The sequence below is a fragment of the Berghia stephanieae genome, chromosome 4 (assembly GCF_034508935.2).
Source record: "Berghia stephanieae isolate SIO BIC M18660-M18661 chromosome 4, UCSD_Bste_1.3, whole genome shotgun sequence".
Lineage (NCBI taxonomy): Eukaryota > Metazoa > Mollusca > Gastropoda > Nudibranchia > Aeolidiidae > Berghia > Berghia stephanieae.
In genome coordinates this window covers 81,629,632-81,649,631 of record NC_088363.1, presented here as the reverse complement: position 1 = coordinate 81,649,631, position 20,000 = coordinate 81,629,632, and the positions used below count along the sequence as shown (strand labels likewise).

Sequence of the window (20,000 nt, the reverse complement as noted above, 5' to 3'; positions counted from 1 at the left end):
GACAGGAACGCGTCTTTTTAGTGAAAACATAATTAATAAACATCAAGAAAGCACTGAGGACGTTTGGATTACCATCAACGACCATCTAAACAAAATGATGTCCAAACATGTACCAACGAAGGAAGGTTCAAGGAAATGTCACCAACCATGGATAATCACCACCGCCAAACGATTATCCAGATGGAAACAAAAGCAGATCGAGAAAGTCCAACAGTAAGAAAGACTGGTACAATTACCTGACTGAAAAAAGAGACGCAAAGAGAGAGAGAGAGAGAGAGAGAGAGAGAGAGAGAGAGAGAGAGAGAGAGAGAGAGCCTATCATAATTATGTTAAGGAACTTGTGAGTGAACACTCAAACAAAAAGTTCTGGAAATTTATAAAAAGTAGGAGGTGCGATTCGGTTGAGCATGATCGTGTATTATACTCTGATGCAAAGGAAAAAGCAGACATACTTAATAACCAATTCTGCTCTGTTTTTGCTTCAAAAGTTCATACCAAAATTTCCACTCAACAATTACAAGGAGAAGAAAACGATCAGAATACTATGGCCGAAATCAATGTGACAGTAGAGGGCGTTTCCAAACTCCTCGCCACTCTAGATCCAAAGAAAGCATGTGGCCCAGACAAAATACCATCCCGTCTCAAAGATATTGAGTAACGAATTTGCACCTGCCCTCACTCATTTGTTCAAACTCTCTCTTGAAACGGAAGCACGCTCTTGTCCAACCCATTTACAAGAAAGATGATAGAAGCAGAGCTCAAAACTACCGTCCAATTTCATTAACTTGCATCTGCTTCAAACTGTTAGAACACATAGTGAGATGCTCAATAACTGAATATCTCGAAACTAACAGTATTTTTGTGATGAACAGCACGGATTTAGGAAGCACAACTTATATCATTATATATATATATATATATATATATATATATATATATATATATATATATATATATGTGTGTGTGTGTGTGTGTGTGCGCGCGCGCGCGTGTGTGTGTATAGATTTTTATGTTTGTTTTTGGTTTGTTTGCTTTTTTTCGGTTTATTTATTTATTTGAAATTTTTAGTTGTAATAATTGTTTAATTTTTCTTGTCGGGTGGTTTCATTTAATGGAAGCCTTTTTATCGTAATTCCAACAGAACTATTGATTGACTCCAGAATGGCTAAGATAAACCCGTCCTGGAGGTGGACTCTGTCCGTGTTAACACTGACCATTCAGTCCCTGGTCAGTGTCATGTGTCAACCGATCATCAAACCCACCTGTGATTTCATAGAAAGTGACGTCAAATACTTTGACGTCAGAATAACTCCCACCCGTGTCCCAACAGATCGAACCACTTACGTTTGTCAGAAACAGCTTGTAAGTCTATGCATAGTTTTCATCTTCCTTATTATCGTTATTGTTGCTATAGTAATCATTATCATTACCTTTATTGCCATCATACAAGGAAAGTCATAACTAATTGTAATAAGAGTGCGGCTATGTGGTCTAGTGGTATGACACTCGCTTTCGGAAGGTCCTGGGCTGTAATATCGCCTAACAGGCGTCATGTCCCATCCTACATGTTAAATGTTGCGTTTACCAGGGACCCCTTGTAAAACGCTTTGAGCACATTTAGTGGATATTGGGCTATATAAAAGCTCAATTAAAAAAAAAAGAGAATGTACCATCTGCGACAATTAAACAGCTTTAAGACAGACAAGAAAATACTGTCAATATTTCTCGAATCAACAGTTTTAAGTATGATAAATTTCTGCCTCCCTGCATGGGGCGGTAACTTAGGAAATGGGATGTTGTTAAAATTAATAGAGTCCTCAAATTTGGAAAGAAAATTACGGCAAACTCAAAAAGATATGAATTTGAAACCATGTTAAAAACCCTGTGTAATAAGAAATTGAATTAGATAATAAGAGATGAAAATCATACTTTGTACCCTCAAATCAAATGGAGCAATAGACGTTATAGGCTGCTGCGCTTAAAAGCAAACAAAGGACGCTATAACAAATCTTTCTTACCCGCTTCAATTAGGAATTATCAAATGTGATTTATTTAGTCATGTAGTTTTAATGCTTTCCATTTATTATTAATGCCATTATTTCAGACATCTTTAATTAATGAAGAACGTAAATATAAGAGCGAGTGTGAGAATGAATGATCTGAATGTTTTCTTCGGTACTAAATCCCAACTAGATGTGATACATTGTTATTGTTTTTGTTGTATAAACATCAATCCTGCTAAATATCTTATCTTTTACCTTGAGCCATGTAAAACACAATGTAATTTCCTGTTTTTGGAGTAATAAAGTTCATCTCATCTTATCTTATCTTATCTTATCATTTTGTCGTCTTCTTCCGGAAGACTAGACACACACACCTTGGGCAACTGATCGTTTGGTTTCCGAGTGATGGCATCTTATTTTCTAGTCGAAATTGATGTTGGGCATCAATAAAGATCATCCAGCCTCGCTCTTTTATTCCCCGTAATCATAAAAAAGTTATTTATACGTCCTGAAACTTAAATAGTTATATGACCTATAGATGGAACGAAATTGACGTCACTCAGCTCTTTGTTATTAATTGTTTTAGGCAGCCATTTTACGAGTAGTTCTCATTAAATTGTATTAATCAGACTATAAACGTTTAAGGTTGGGTTTGTTTTTTTTTTTACATAAATACATGGCATCAATTCATTGTTAGTCATCCGAAGGACTGGTTACACACTTCCAATGAGTTTTGAACCAGAAGAGAAGAAGGTGTTTGTGACGTCACGGCTTATTGCTTCCCATGAGCATTAAACCCATGACATGATGTAAGATTAACGTCATATCACACCCCGACTTAGAACCAAACATGGTCGCAGCAAAGAAAACCTCTATCGATGGAGACTCATTGACTCACCAATCTGCCAATACTGCAAAGGGGCACGTCAAACCATCGATCATCTGGTCCTGCAATGCCCAGTAACAAAATTAGAAGGGGGGTACGAAACAATCTTAGAGGCCGGAGATGACCTGACATCATGGATCGACAAACATAATTTGGAGGTGTAGCCATACGCTACTACTACTATCACACCCCACCAACCCCAGGTACCAATTTTTTTTTTTGAGTGGTGGACGGCTTCGATTGCAGAACGTCCCCCTCGCGGACAGGCGGCTCTGTCGTCAAAGTATGGTCCTGAGTTCGAACCCTCATCGCCACCATTTTATTTTTTTATTTTCCATCCATTGTCTTCTGACACTTTTTTATGTGGTCTAATGGTATGACACTCGCTTTCGGATCGGAAGGTCCTGCGTTCGAGCCTCACTTGGCGCATGGTTGAGTCCTTGGAAAAGGCTCTTTACTCACATTCTCTCACCGTATTCAGGTGTAAAATGAGTACCTGGCCGTTAACATCGTTGTCTCTGTCGGAAAAAAAATTGTAACATCGCCATGTCATGTCTCGTTCTACATGTTACATATTGCTGTTGGTCAGGGACCCCTTGTAAAGCGCTTTGAGCACATTAAAAAGTAGAAAACGGTAGGGGCTGCCTGAAGCCGGTGATCGTAAAATATTAACGAAAGAGTGAAAATGGAGATGCTGTCTGTTTTGTTCCCATACATAGCCTCTCTATTTTCACTCTTTCGTTAGTATTGAGCACATTAAGTGGATATTGCGCCATATAAAAGCTAAAGTTTTGTTGTTTTTTATAACTCATTTCATTTCTTGCTATTTTCAGGTCCCCATCAACCTGTATGAAGACTTCCATGCTATCGGCTATCTTCCTCTCATCAACAACACCGAGCTCATTCATCACATGATTATGTTTGGTTGTCCTGACCGAGACCACGGGGTAGGTGTGACTATTTATTCTGACTCATTCACTGATTGACATTGCTGCTCGCTGGTGTGTCCGGAGAGAGCTTGAGAGGCGAAACATTGAATTTCAAATAACCTCTAATTCAGTCCACTACAATGTCATAGACTTTAACTCTCTCCTTGCCGATCATTTTCAGTATTTTCCCAAAATGGCAGGCTTACCCAGCAGAAAAATTGTTTTTTTTTTTTTAACTTAAACAAGATATCTACAAAACAACATTCTGTTCTTATCAATTAAACAAAGATCCTTCTTCACATTTGTGCTGTACAAAATAGATATGAATAAGAAAAAATTATATTGTGTCGTAACAAATGTGACGATTTGCTGCAGGTGGTAAGGAGACGGTTAACCCTCTCGTTACCACCTACAGCAAAATCGTCACATTTGTTACGACACAATTTACATTTTTCTTATTCAGATTTATTTCGTACATCACAATGGTCTTTGTTTAATCAATAAGAACATAAAGCTGGTTTGTACAAAGCTTGTTTGAGTTATAAAAATCATTTGTTTCTGCTGGGTAAGCCTGCCATTTTGGGAAAATACTGAAAATGGTCGGGAAGGAGAGAGTTAAACATCTGAGTAATTATTCTTTTAAAATTATCGTGTATATTATGGATATTAATAAATTAGTAACAGACGTGATATGATAGCTAGATAAGAGTCAAAAAGAGTCATTCATCTGAACAGAAATGAATAGAACTGGAACAGCTTTGAAAAATAACAAAATACCAATCACGGAACGTTTCGGGCTCAAACCCCTTGTCCGGCCATTTACAAAAGCAATAAAAACATTTCAATAAATCACATAAAATCCAAACAGACGACAGAATGGTTGTGATAGTTCTTCAGTTCCTGATTTAACCGTTAAATTTACCGCCATTTCCCCTAGAGTATCCACAGATGTGGCAACCCGGATAATCAGTGTCGCCACATGATGGTCCAGTGGTCCCGGGGCCTTGCGGGCCCCATTTGCAACCCTCCAGACGCTGGGAACAGATTCGGGCTCTCCTCTGTCAAGACGCTCTTGCTGCAAATCCACTGGAACAACCAAGACGGGGCCGACGGCTTGCAAGGTTTGTTGGGTTGGTGGGGGGAGGGGGTAACTCAGTTGGTAGAGCACTCGATTCACACGCAAAGGGACCAAGATCGATCCCGGGTGCAGCCGAGATTTTGTTTTTCTGACCCCCCTGACTACCCTGACTATCCCAAAGGGTAGCAATCAATTACTACTGTCCGTTTCAGGCTATAGAAACCGGAATAAACTCCAGCTCCATGGGCCTAATGGCTCTGAAGGACCACTTTGGTTTGTTGTGGGGCTAAAAGCTGGCAGTGGCTTCTACAGTGAATCAAATATTGGCCAAACGTCATTAGATGGGGGGGGGGGGCGCAACTCGACCACTGCATAGAAGGGCAAGAGGGGGGGGGGGAGAAGTTCATTTCGGGCAGTCTCTAATTTAGTGACACGATTCTGAATGCGACATAAGTTCATTGGTATTATATTTCGATAGCACTTTTACATTGTTTTTTGTTGTTTTTTTTATGGGGGGAGGGGGGGTTGGATATTCTATTTATTTATTCATTTATTTATTTATTTATTTTTCCGTTTTCCCTTTTGGTTAATTTTCACCGGCACATTTCGCCTTCATAGAAGGTTGGGAGGGGTTTGTGTGAGCTAATATACTTCGAGGTTAGTGCAAAACTTCAGAAAGATTTGTTCACTTTAAGTAAAGTTGACTTTATTTATTATCCATGAAACACAATAAGATAAAGAACAGAAAGTTGGGGAACGAGGTGTTGACATAAAGCAGAGGTTTGACTTTGGGAGTGTTTCAATTTTGCGTATTCCACTGTGTGTGCTTTAATGAATAGGATGAATATATACGTCTAGTTTGTTGAATATAGAATACGTAGTGTGTCTTACTGGATGTTGTAGTCAGGAGTAGTGAAAATATGGGACTGGAACTGAATATATCTAAAACAGAATGTATGACGGTATCTAAAAATAATAACCCACCAGCCTGTGTAATAACAAGCAGAGGACAAACAATACAACAAGTTGAATGTTTCAAATATTTAGGCTTCAATGTAACATCCAATGGAAAATCAGATTGTGAAATAAAGAAAAGAATAGGTATGGCGAAGAATGCATTCAACCAGCTACATACAATTATGAAAAACAGGAATATTAGCATGAAAACAAAATCAAAGTCCTGGATTGCTATGTACTGTCTGTGCTGCTATATGGTTGTGAGAGCTGGACCATAAACAAGACCATGGTTAAAAGACTGGAGGCAGTGGAAATGTGGTTTTACAGAAGAATGATGAGGGTGTCATGGATGGAAAGGAAAAGAAATGAAGAAATTTTAGAAATGGCAAACAGAAAAAGATCACTGATAACAAAAATCATCAAACGCCAAATGGAATTTTTAGGACACATTATCCGCCACCCTGGTTTGGAAATACTCGCCTTGACTGGAAAGATGAATGGAAAAAGAATAAGAGGAAGACAAAGAATAACGTATTTGAAAGGGATAAGAACTTGGACAGATGAAGCTGAGAAAGGTGGCGCTGCTTTAATAGAATTGGCAAGAGATAGATCAGCTTGGCGGAAGATGACCTCCGACGTCTGCTTCAGATATGGAACTACATGAGATGAGTGTGTCTTATAGAACTGAAAAACTGTGTAGAAAACAATACCTGACAAAACAGAGACAAAATACATCCCCATAAAATTAGTCTCTCTCGACTGGAGATCGAACATAAGACAACCTAAACAGGAGGTCTGAGGTTCGGTACCCAGTCGAGGAAGACTGACTTTGGGATGTTTTTTATTTTTGTATTTTTATTTCTTCTTTGTCTCTGACTGTTTCATACAGACTTGTTCAGATCGTTCTACTTTGTCTCTGACTGTTTCATACAGACTTGTTCAGATCGTTCTACTTTGTCTGTGACTGTTTCATACAGACTTGTTCAGATCGTTCTACTTTGTCTGTAACTGTTTCATACAGACTTGTTCAGATCGTTCTACTTTGTCAGACTGTTTCATACAGACTTGTTCAGATCGTTCTACTTTGTCTGTGACTGTTTTATACAGACTTGTTCAGATCGTTCTACTTTGTCTCTGACTGTTTCATACAGACTCGTTCAGATCGTTCTACTTTGTCTCTGACTGTTTTATACAGACTAGTTCAGATCGTTCTACTTTGTAACTGTTTCATACAGACTTGTTCAGATCTTTCTCTTACGTCGGTGGTATGACACTCGCCTTCGGATCGGAGGGTCCTGGGTTCGGTTCCCGCTCTGAGCGGTGCAGAGTTGAGTCCTTGGAAAAGACTTGTTATTCACATTCTCTCACCGTACTCTGTTGTAAAATGAGTACCTGGTCTTTAACAGTGTTGTAATATCGCCTAATATCGTCTTACATATTGAGTGTTGCTGTTGGCTAGGGACTCCTTGTAAAGTGTTTTGAGCACGTTTAGTGGATTTTACGATATATAAAAGTTCAATCACATGTTATGTCAGCTATCTATTTATTGTGCGTGTGTGTGTGTGTGTGTGTGTGTGTGTGTGTGTGTGTGTGTGTACCTGTTTCTTTCGTCCCTAGACAGCTCAGGGTTTCGAGTGTTTTACACGTCACAGTTTCGTCGATACGACATGGGTATCGTTCAGATCGGTCAGAATGATCTGGAAATTCCCCCGTACCAGACGAGATTCCCTCAGACCGGAAGCTGTAGCTCTGATTGTACTAGGACATGGTTGCCTCATCCCATCTATTTGACCAGGGCGCATCTCCATATACATTACACCGGTGAGAAAAAAATCCCCTTTAAAGTGGTTGACATAAAAAATGGATTGAGCATATTCTCTCTCTCTCTCTCTCTCTCTCTCTCTCTCTCTCTCTCTCTCTCTCTCTCTCTCTCTCTCTCTCTCTCTCTCTCCCTTTCTCTCTCTCTCTCCCTCTTTCTTTCTCTATCTATCTATCTATCTATCTATCTATCTATCTATCTCTTCTCTCTCTCTCCCTTTCTCTCTCTCCCTCTCTCTCTATCTATCTATCTCTTCTCTCTCTCTCCTCTCTCTCTCTCTCTCTCTATATATATATATATATATATATATATATCCTCTCTCTCTCCCTTTCTCTTTCTCTCACTCTCTCTCTCCCTCTATCTATCTATCTCTCTCTCTCTCTCTCTCTCTCTCTCTCTCTCTTTCTCATTCAGATACGTTGTTTATAAAGAATATCCTTAACGTCACTGTTACGCTTTAGAAAATACTTATATCTTAATATAATAGTGTGTGAGGACAGTGTCCAAATGATGAATATTACTAAGTCACTTTTTAAAATATATATTATATATATATATAATTTTAATGTTTACCACAATGTTGGAGTCAGTCTACATCGATGTTTCAGGCCTTTACAGCCATCATCAGGACTGTGTGTTACATGAGTTTGGTTTGTTGTGTGTTGTTGCTTGTTGAAGTTGTTCCGTAAGTTTGTAGTTGATTAATAAGTGCTTCCGGCGATGTGGACAACTATTGTACATCTCATTTTTCGTGTTGAGTGTGGCTTCATGGGGGTGTTTGATTATAGTATATTTCTCTTATTATATATATATATATATATATATATATATTATATATATATATATATATTATGTATATATATATATATATATATATATATATATATATATATATATAATATATATATATACACGACTCTCTTTTAAATCTGTGTGTAAAACACTGTACCACCCAGGGGCGGTTGCATGCTGTTTATTTAAGGCGCATGAATCGAAAACACATTCTCTCGCCGTACTCAGGTGTAAAATGAGTACCTGGTCGTTATCATCATCATCATCATCATCATGATCGCCATCACCATCAACAACAACATCATCATCATCATCATCATCATCATCATCATCATCATCATCATCATCATCATCATCATCATCATCATCATCAACAACAACAACAGCAACAACATCATTACTACTTTTCTCAATTTTATAAGAACTGTAAAATTTTATATTTTAATGTTGCCACCAACATTCCAGGTACCGGAGGCCTCGTTGAAGTCGTAAGGAACGGATCTGTGGTATCGACTGTTTTAAATAAACAACACTACGACTACGACAAACCCCCAGCCCCTACTTTTGCCCAGCCAATCCAAGTGTTGCCAGGTAAGCATGAAAGATACACAGATTTCCGTTAGTGACCAGCACAGACTACCGCAGACCGGACAACAGCCACTTTTTAGTGGCTAAACGCCGCCATCGTATTTAAGATGTAAGCAGTTATCGGATGAATCGAGAATAGAGAGAGACTGACTTTCATTTCTTTGTATTTATTAAACTAGTTTCTAGCATGGTGCCAATGCGTGCCAATGTGTGAAATATGTGCCAGGTTCGATTCTTTCATTTCTTTGTATTTATTCAACTAGTTTTTAGCATGGTGCCAATGTGTGCAAATATGGCTATAATATTCTGTTTAATACTTTAAAACGTGCATTTATTTGCAGGTCTGATAACCCAAATTGCTATGGTCTCATTGTTATGATGGAAATACTCTCAACCAACGCAAAATATGCAGACGACGAAAATATGTTTGTTCTAAAATAATAAAAAGTTAAATAAATAAAATGTGTAAAAATAATAACAGATCAAAACTTACTTACTTATCCGAACCAGCGACCACCTGAGCTCTAGCCTTTCGGTCTTGTACCATGACGTAGAAGTTAGACGTCTTTTGTAGGTGACTATAAAGTGTGTTACTGATGCTTGGATCAAAACAAAATAATACAAAAATCAAAAGCTGATTTCTTTTTAATCCCCCTGTTGTTTTCAGGTGACGAGATCCGAGTGACCTGCCTGTACAACACGAGAGATGGGAGGCGAATGAGAAACCACACAGTCATCTTTGGAGATGGATCCGATGTAAGGACTCACAATAAAATCGTTTAGAAGAGGGAATGGGAAGGGGGCATGTGGGGGGGGGGGGCATGGATTTATTTAACTTTTTATTTTTTGGTGCAAACATTTTTTTTGTCGTCTACATATTTTGCGTTGGTTGAGATTATTTCCATCATAACAGATTGGGTTATCTGACCTGCAACTAAATACAAGTCGGTTTGAGAGTATTTCTATTACAACGCTAACTGTTGAAAACAATTATCAAACTATCTCGCCATTTTTTTCTTCTCATTTCGCTGGTTCTGGGGATTGCCGACGGCAGATATCAGGCACACGTTTGCAGGTCCGATAACCGGGCACAATTTATGGGCTTGATTTAACATTGTTGTAATGGACAATATTTTACATTGGTTTGAGAATATTTCCATGACAACATTGAGCCCATAACAAATTTGGGTTATCAGACCTGTTAATAAGTACGCGCCGGACTGAGCCTAACGGTTTTGTTTTATGACGTTCACTACAAAATACTCCAATGCCAAATATCTGAAAAATACTGGAGAATAAATTCGCTTTCATCTTTTTCTCTGGGTTAAAAATTAAAAACTTAAACCAAAACCTGACTCGTCCCCATACATTTTTACCTTTACTCGTCGACATATATTTTACCATCTTTACATTATGTCCCCATACATTTTTACCATCTTTACATGTCCCCATACATTTATAGCATCTTTACATGTCCCCATACATTTATACCATCTTTACATATCCCCATACATTTTTACCATCTTAACATGTCCCCATACATTTTTACCATCTTTACATGTCCCCATACATTTTTACCATCTTCACATGTCCCCATACATTTATATCATCTTTACATGTCCCCATACATTTTTACCATCTTTACATATCAACATATATTTTACCATCTTTACATGTCCCCATACATGTATACCATCTTTGCATGTCCCTATATATTTACCATCTTGAAATGTCGCCATACATTTATAGCATCTTTACATGTCCCCATATATTTTACCATCTTTACATGTCGACATACATTTATACCATCTTTACATGTCCCCATACATTTATACCATCTTTACATGTCCCCATATATTTTACCATCTTTACATGTCCCCATTTATTTTACCATCTTTACATGTCCCCATACATTTATAGCATCTTTACATGTGCCCATCATTGTACCATCTTTACATATCCCCATATACTTTATCATCTTTACATGTCCCCATACATTTTTACCATCTTTACATGTCCCCATATATTTTACCATCCTTACATGTCGCCATCATTTTACCATCTTTACATGTCCCCATACATTTTACCATCTTTACATGTCCCCATACATTTTTACCATCTTTACATGTCCCCATACATTTTACCATCTTTACATGTCCCCATACATTTTTACCATCTTTACATGTCCCCATACATTTTATCATCTTTACATGTCCCCATACAGTTTTACCATCTTTACATATCAACATATATTTTACCATCTTTACATGTCGCCATACATTTATAGCATCTTTACATGTCCCCATATATTTTACCATCTTTACATGTCGACATACATTTATACCATCTTTACATGTCCCCATACATTTATAGCATCTTTACATGTCCCCATACATTTATACCATCTTTACATGTCCCCATATATTTTACCATTTTTACATGTCGCCATACATTTTTACCATCTTTACATGTCGCCATACATTTATAGCATCTTTATATGTCCCCATCATTGTACCATCTTTACATGTCCCCATATACTTTATCATCTTTACATGTCCCCATACATTTTTACCATCTTTACATGTCCCCTTATATTTTACCATCCTTACATGTCGCCATCATTTTACCATCTTTACATGTCCCCATACATTTTACCATCTTTACATGTCCCCATACATTTATAGCATTTACATGTCCCCATACATTTATAGCATCTTTACATGTCCCCATACATTTTTACCATCTTTACATGTCCCCATACATTTTTACCATCTTTACATGTCCCCATACATTTTTACCATCTTTACATGTCCCCATACATTTATAGCATCTTTACATGTCGCCATACATTTTTATAATTTTTAATGTGCGACTATGTGGATTTGTCGACGTTTATGAATCAGACTATAAACGTTCAAGGTTACACACAGTTTTGTATATTGGTAACTTACATCCGACTGGTAGATGTTGTGGGGATTTTTCATAAACTCATAGCATCAATAGACTGCTTTCTTGAAAGGTAGACAAATAGAAATATTCGCTTGGTAACAAAAGAACTCGTGTAGAATGGAGCAGGTTATAAAATAATGGTTAGATTTTTGTGCGTAAACAGACATAGTTGTTGGATAAAAATAACTATCAATATATTCTCTCACCTCACTCAGGTGTAAAATGAGTATCTGACCAGTAACAGCGTGGTTCAGCGGTACCGTCTTTGCTTCGTACCCGAAAGGTACCGAGTTCGATCACCCGCCGCTGCGATGTGTGGCCTTGAGCAAGTCACCTCGCCCTATCTCAATTTGCGACGTTGCACTGCGGCTGATGCCTGGGTTATTCATGTCTTCCCTTGGAATAGACCCTCGAGACAAATTTTCCCCATGGGATGATTAAAGGGAATTTTATTTTTTTATTTTATTATATCGGTCGAAGTGGCCGAGTGGTTAAGGCATTGCACTGTGACCCGGACGGTCACTGGTTCGAGTCCCTCTTCAGGCACTTTCGTTTTTTTTTTCCTTGAGCAAGATCATTAACCCACAATTTGCTCAATTGGACAACATAGGCGATTCCTGTTGACATCAAATATCTTGTTTGATGAATTATCGATATTCCTTCCAGGAATGCCTAGGCGACGGTATCTTATGATGTCGTGGCGGAAGGGCATAATTATTTTTTTTAATGGAAATAACGTCAGATTGACGTTCTATCTGCACCATCGGTGTTTGCCACCAATGGGATATTTGGTGCAGCCATGGAGTTTTGATCGCTGTATCAAATCAATAATAATAATAATAATATATAATAATAATAATAATAATAATAATAATAATAATAATTAATAATAATAATAATAATAATATAATAATAATAATAATAATAAATAAACCATTTGTATAGCGCGCAAATTCCACGAATTCATGCTCAAAGGCGCTTTACAATAAAACACGAACTCACAAAGGGAAAATAAAATAAAGACTACAGAACTGAAAGCCTAGTTTGAAGAACAATAGAGGTCTAAATTAAAACGATGTGTTTCCAGGCTATTGCCAATATTAGAACCCATACATTAACATTACATTTCCAATTAACAAATCAAAAGTAGTTGTGATGGTTTTATCCACGATACATCAAACCGGAGACGCTGTACTCTACTATTCTATAGGACAATAATAGGGCAGAAAGGTCATGACGTTACACTTTATATTTTTCCGGTTCCAAAATCATTGGAAGTGTGTATGTAACCAGTCCTGCGGAAGACTAATAATGAATAGGTTACGTATTGAATCATAAGGTGGTATGACTATTTTAGTAGCAAGATGTCTAGGCAGATTCTTAGAATTACGGGACGGAAACGATAGAGGATGGATGATCTTTATTGACGACCAGCATTTATTTAGACTAGAAAATAAGACGACATCACTCTGAAACTAGAAGATCAATTACACAATGATTGTATTCAGTCTTCCGGAAGACTGGTTTTCACACTTCGAATAGCGAATGAGATTTCAAAACAGATTTAAGAGTAGCGCCCCTTTGTTGGAAGTCGACAGACGCTATCGCCATTATTAGTACCAATCAATCGTGGGAAGTTCAGTAAGTTTAGGAAGGGTTGTCTCATCGTATTGTATTATTCATCAACATCTTTTATTTTTAATTTGTAGTCTACATCATATTTTGTTAACATTTCATAATGGAGAAAACTGAGGAAAAGATCTACGTTGATTATGACATGCACTTTTGTACAGAAATATGAATAATACATTTTGTATTTGCAGCGCTTGGCTTGTAGTTGGTTTGTTTACAAATAACTTCTCCGCCGGTGACGTCCAGTTAAGGGACGCTACTCTTCCGCTAATCTCATTCCCTATGAGACTGGAACCAGTGACATCACACTTTGTTCTCATTTCATCCTATTTCTAACTTCAAACCTCCTTTTCCCCACAGGGTGAAATGTGTTATGCCTTTGTGAGTTACTTCCCCTTAATCAACGACTTTGACCAGTGCATTCAGTTTGATGAGTTTGACATTTGTACCAGGACTGGATGTAAGTCTGGTGGTGGTGGTGGTGGTGGTAATAATGATGATGATGATGGTGGTGGTGATGGGGATGATGGTGATGATGGTAGAGATTCTTTGTGGTGGTGGTGATCTGATAGTGGTGGTGGTGATGGGGATGATGATGATGATGGTGATGATGGTAGATATTCTTTGTGGTGGTGGCGATGGTGATAGTGGTGGTGGTGGTGGTGGTGTGTGTGTGTGTGTGTGTGTGTGTTTGTTTGTAACGAAAATATACACAATAGACAATTAGCATTTTTTAATTCAGAAAAGTGAGTGGAGCAGGCACTTATGTTGGTAACAACAAGATATGAAGTGAGTAGAAAAGTGCCAGAAGACAATAGAGAATAAAAATTTTTTTCGCGGCGGTGGTGGGGTTTGAACCTGCGACCTTATTGGTACGACAACTCCGCCTGGCAGGTGAGAGCGTGGCTCTACCGTGTGAGCTATCCACGAACACAAAAATATTCGTTTCAAACCCAAAGTCATTTCTAGATCCCTCTCTCACCCACTTCTTGAGATCGCCGATTCGTTCACCACCATCGCGAAGTAATTTTGACCAGCAGTTAAGCCTAATAGCCAATATTCTCATCACAAACATATAACATAGAAACGATTGAGACATTGAGTATGCTCCGGTGTATGGGGTGAATTTTTTAATTCAGAAAAGTGAGTGGAGCAGGCACTTATGTTGGTAACAACAAGATATGAAGTGAGTAGAAAAGTGCCAGAAGACAATAGAGAATAAAAATTTTTTTCGCGGCGGTGGTGGGGTTTGAACCTGCGACCTTATTGGTACGACAACTCCGCCTGGCAGGTGAGAGCGTGGCTCTACCGTGTGAGCTATCCACGAACACAAAAATATTCGTTTCAAACCCAAAGTCATTTCTAGATCCCTCTCTCACCCACTTCTTGAGATCGCCGATTCGTTCACCACCATCGCGAAGTAATTTTGACCAGCAGTTAAGCCTAATAGCCAATATTCTCATCACAAACATATAACATAGAAACGATTGAGACATTGAGTATGCTCCGGTGTATGGGGTGAATTTTTTAATTCAGAAAAGTGAGTGGAGCAGGCACTTATGTTGGTAACAACAAGATATGAAGTGAGTAGAAAAGTGCCAGAAGACAATAGAGAATAAAAATTTTTTTCGCGGCGGTGGTGGGGTTTGAACCTGCGACCTTATTGGTACGACAACTCCGCCTGGCAGGTGAGAGCGTGGCTCTACCGTGTGAGCTATCCACGAACACAAAAATATTCGTTTCAAACCCAAAGTCATTTCTAGATCCCTCTCTCACCCACTTCTTGAGATCGCCGATTCGTTCACCACCATCGCGAAGTAATTTTGACCAGCAGTTAAGCCTAATAGCCAATATTCTCATCACAAACATATAACATAGAAACGATTGAGACATTGAGTATGCTCCGGTGTATGGGGTGAATTTTTTAATTCAGAAAAGTGAGTGGAGCAGGCACTTATGTTGGTAACAACAAGATATGAAGTGAGTAGAAAAGTGCCAGAAGACAATAGAGAATAAAAATTTTTTCGCGGCGGTGGTGGGGTTTGAACCTGCGACCTTATTGGTACGACAACTCCGCCTGGCAGGTGAGAGCGTGGCTCTACCGTGTGAGCTATCCACGAACACAAAAATATTCGTTTCAAACCCAAAGTCATTTCTAGATCCCTCTCTCACCCACTTCTTGAGATCGCCGATTCGTTCACCACCATCGCGAAGTAATTTTGACCAGCAGTTAAGCCTAATAGCCAATATTCTCATCACAAACATATAACATAGAAACGATTGAGACATTGAGTATGCTCCGGTGTATGGGGTGAATTTTTTAATTCAGAAAAGTGAGTGGAGCAGGCACTTATGTTGGTAACAACAAGATATGAAGTGAGTAGAAAAGTGCCAGAAGACAATAGAGAATAAAAATTTTTTTCGCGGCGGTGGTGGGGTTTGAACCTGCGACCTTATTGGTACGACAACTCCGCCTGGCAGGTGAGAGCGTGGCTCTACCGTGTGAGCTATCCACGAACACAAAAATATTCGTTTCAAACCCAAAGTCATTTCTAGATCCCTCTCTCACCCACTTCTTGAGATCGCCGATTCGTTCGCCACCATCGCGAAGAAATTTTGACCAGCAGTTAAGCTTAATAGCCAATATTCTCATCACAAACATATAAAAAAAATTTTTTTTTATTCTCTATTGTCTTCTGGCACTTTTCTACTCACTTCATATCTTGTTGTTACCAACATAAGTGCCTGCTCCACTCACTTTTCTGAATTAAAAAATTCACCCATACACCGGAGCATACTCAATGTCTCAATCGTTTCTATGTTATATGTTTGTGATGAGAATATTGGCTATTAGGCTTAACTGCTGGTCAAAATTACTTCGCGATGGCGGTGAACGAATCGGCGATCTCAAGAAGTGGGTGAGAGAGGGATCTAGAAATGACTTTGGGTTTGAAACGAATATTTTTGTGTTCGTGGATAGCTCACACGGTAGAGCCACGCTCTCACCTGCCAGGCGGAGTTGTCGTACCAATAAGGTCGCAGGTTCAAACCCCACCACCGCCGCGAAAAAAATTTTTATTCTCTCTTGTCTTCTGGCACTTTTCTACTCACTTCATATCTTGTTGATAGACAATTAGCATGAAGTATTCCTTCAGAGCCACTAGCCTCATTGAGCCAGAGTTTATCCCTGTCACTATAGCATAAACAAACAATATCAATTGATTGCTACACTTTGGCAAGGACGCTGGTCCATCGCAAAGTACTTTTCACCAGATCAAACAGGCCCAGCTACGCAGTGCTGGATGGATAGGGGGGGGGGGGGGCAAAAATAACCATTTCTCGATTGCACCCAGGATCTATTTCTTTCTATTTGAATTTGCCTGGTAAGCGAGTATTCTGCCAACTGAGCTATTGGAGCCCGCCATGTTGGCAAACTGTGTTGAGTTTCTGGTGTTGTGTGTGTGTGTGTTTTTGTGAGTGTGTGTGTGTGTTTTATCGGAATGATCGACAGATTATTGGGAATCAACAGTGCTAGATGTTATCGGTCACGACAATCAGGCCAGCTGTGACCACAGGTCAACAACCCGCCGCCAACTGTTTACTGGTCATCTTGGACATCCTAAAGTTGAAGCGAATTGAGCAAAGCGAATTTGTGGAAATGATCTATAAAAAGCTCAAATCTATCTATCTATTTCAGTTTTAGGAGGATATTCTTAGAGTACTTGCACACAAAAAAATAAACACTAAAAAACATAAGTGGCATTTGTACTGTATGAAATCATACTTTATTTCCAAACCATCTGCTAGGGGAATATAAAAACTGAAGCGGATTGAGCAAAGCGAATTTGTGAAAATGCGCTATAAAATGCTCAAATTTCTATTTCAGTTTTCAATAATCCCCTAGCAGATGGTGTGGAAATAAAGGTTGATTTCATACAGTGCAAAGCGCCTCTTATATTTGTTTTTTTTTTTTGTTTTGTTTTGTTTGTTTGTTTTTTGTTTTTTTTTTTTGTTTTCTTTTGTGCAAGTACTCTAAGAATATCCGCTACTTTCTATAGAGAGATACCCATTCACATTTGAGTCGAGAGGGGTTGTTTTTATAAAAGTGTTTTACCCAAGGTCAATGCCCAAGCGACAGAGTTTTCCGATCGCTGTCACCTATCTGGTATTAGACATGCTCAACATTGCTTGACCTCGTTACAAGACGAGACTCATAATATATTTGTGCTGTAAACGTGGCTTGAATGGCGTCGGTAGTCTGGTGTTGTGGTGATGGCTTGTCTAGTTACAAGGTCAAGCGATATTGAGAATGGTCAGAGACCTGATAACTGACAATGGGGGAGCGATCTATATTCATGCTGTCGTCCAACCTCGTCATCGATCACATGATTTGCTGTACAACGATTGGACATTTCCTAAACACGTTGCTTTGTTTATGAAAGTTGTAAACATACCCATGAGTCATGCTGAGTAAAATGACCAATTGTAACGTTGGATATTTCTCAAACTGTGAACACTTTTCACTATGTGGGTCACATTGATGTTTTTATGTTTTCAAGGGTTTTACGGCGCTTGCAACACAGGTTATATCAGCGCCAGTAAAAAGGAAGAAAATGGGATAGTAAAAAGTTATAGAATTACAATAAAGCATCCAAGAAAAGGGAAGACAAAGGGGAATTGGTTCAAATAAGAATTAGGTGTAGATTTCAAAAGCACTCTATCAAAGTACTTAGTTTGAGATCACTAAAAGTCTCATCCAGACACAAGCACAGGTCCCCGCTAAGAAGAACACACTCAAATGTTTTACAAATCATATATGATATAAAGAAAGCACAATACAGTGAATAACAGAGAGATGATTTACAATGAAAAAAATATCATCTCCCAAAATTAACTATACATTCGACTGTTTCCCTCTCAGCCAGGGCATCTGTCCAGGACCAGGACAAAACCAAGTAATCTCATTCCAAGACAAAGACAGAAAGCATGTTGGAAAACAGATATAAGGGGATAGAAGACACATTATGTACCCCCCTGCCCACTATGGGAGGTCAGGAACCCCACCCAGGGGTCACATTGAGCACATTTTGCAATGTGACCAATGACCTCGAGCACATGGAAATGTAATATAGATCATGCCCATTCTCACATGGCTTTAAGTCCCGGCATTGAAAAGGAAAAGACATTTTTCATCCACTATCTATTTTTGCCTTACCCTGAGAAAACCTGTAAAGTTTTAGCCAGAAAACTCGTCCTTCAAGGTTTGAGAGGCTTTACCAAGATGACAGACCATTCTAAGCGACGATTTTCTGGCTAGAATTCTAAATGTGTTGTGTTTTTTTTCTCTAGAGTTCGGCAGAAAATATGTTAATCCCAGCAATTCTACATCTTGCACATTACAGCCGAAATCAAGCGCGTCAGTGGGGTGCGAGATGAGTTCAAAAAAAATATAAAGATGCGGAAATAAGGACAAGGATTTGGGTTGTCACATTATTCGATAAAATCAAAAGGTGCATCATCATCAAGGTCAGAGTATATATACCTTTTGATTATTCATGAAGTTGTATTTTTACTGGACATTTATCGAAGATACAAATGAGAGAAGACTGAGACTTGCGGGGCACTGCTGGAGACACACTGAGGAGATGGCAGGCAGTCTTGTGCTATGGGAATCAGAATAAAACATACATTGACTGCCTGCTAGATGACACAGGAATGGACAACACCCGGGAGCTGCGTACACTTATGGAGGACAGGACAGAATGGCGAAGACAAGTGGCTCGTGTTGGGCGCCCCAAGGGGCGGCCTAAGTAAGTAAGTTATCGTTACCTATAATTAATTTATTAACTGTCATTTATTTACTTATTTATTTTGTTAATCCATTGGTCTATTTCTAATTATTATTTATCATTTTTGTTTCCTCTTTCATTTCATCTACACAGCCCTCGGGGAATGCATTCTTCCGGGTTTTGCTCACGTTTTCGTGGGAATGGGAGATGAAATCATAAAGCAGTGCTCATCCACCATGGCTGGCAGCTCGAAAATACAGAATAACCAGTGCACACTTTGCAGCGTGCCGTGTCAGATGGCCATTGCTGAGGTCACAGGTCATCCTTGCATGCAGGTAAACGCGTCTCTCTGTTGTTGTTTTTGTTTTTTTATTTATTATTTGTTCTTTTTAGTTTTGGAGTGCAGAGGCGATTTGAATCCCGCAACAAGTTGTAACGGCCACCGTGATTGGTTGATTTTTTCTTTTATGTCAAGAAGAGTCCTTTATTCTTTAGGACGGGCTGATTCTGAATTGGATTCAGTAGTCTGATGTCACGCAGCCCGGCAACGGCGGCCATCTTGGTTCTAAACAAAGAAA

The 20,000-nt window shown here is 38.8% G+C and overlaps 1 protein-coding gene across 4 annotated transcripts in view; it reads left to right on the top strand.

Annotated features, from left to right (window-relative positions):
- Window positions 1-20,000, top strand: part of LOC144971372 (tyramine beta-hydroxylase-like) — a 27,645-nt gene that overhangs the window by 6,912 nt on the left and 733 nt on the right. For all 4 annotated transcript variants that reach the window (XM_078912169.1, XM_078912168.1, XM_078912170.1 and 1 more), the window contains 8 exons: window positions 1,142-1,362; window positions 3,723-3,836; window positions 4,756-4,939; window positions 7,471-7,674; window positions 8,930-9,055; window positions 9,720-9,808; window positions 13,994-14,093; window positions 19,576-19,757. In XM_078912169.1, coding sequence (XP_078768295.1) covers window positions 1,162-1,362; window positions 3,723-3,836; window positions 4,756-4,939; window positions 7,471-7,674; window positions 8,930-9,055; window positions 9,720-9,808; window positions 13,994-14,093; window positions 19,576-19,757 — 1,200 coding nt within the window. In that variant the 5' untranslated portion in view covers window positions 1,142-1,161. The remainder of the gene's footprint in view (window positions 1-1,141; window positions 1,363-3,722; window positions 3,837-4,755; window positions 4,940-7,470; window positions 7,675-8,929; window positions 9,056-9,719; window positions 9,809-13,993; window positions 14,094-19,575; window positions 19,758-20,000) is intronic.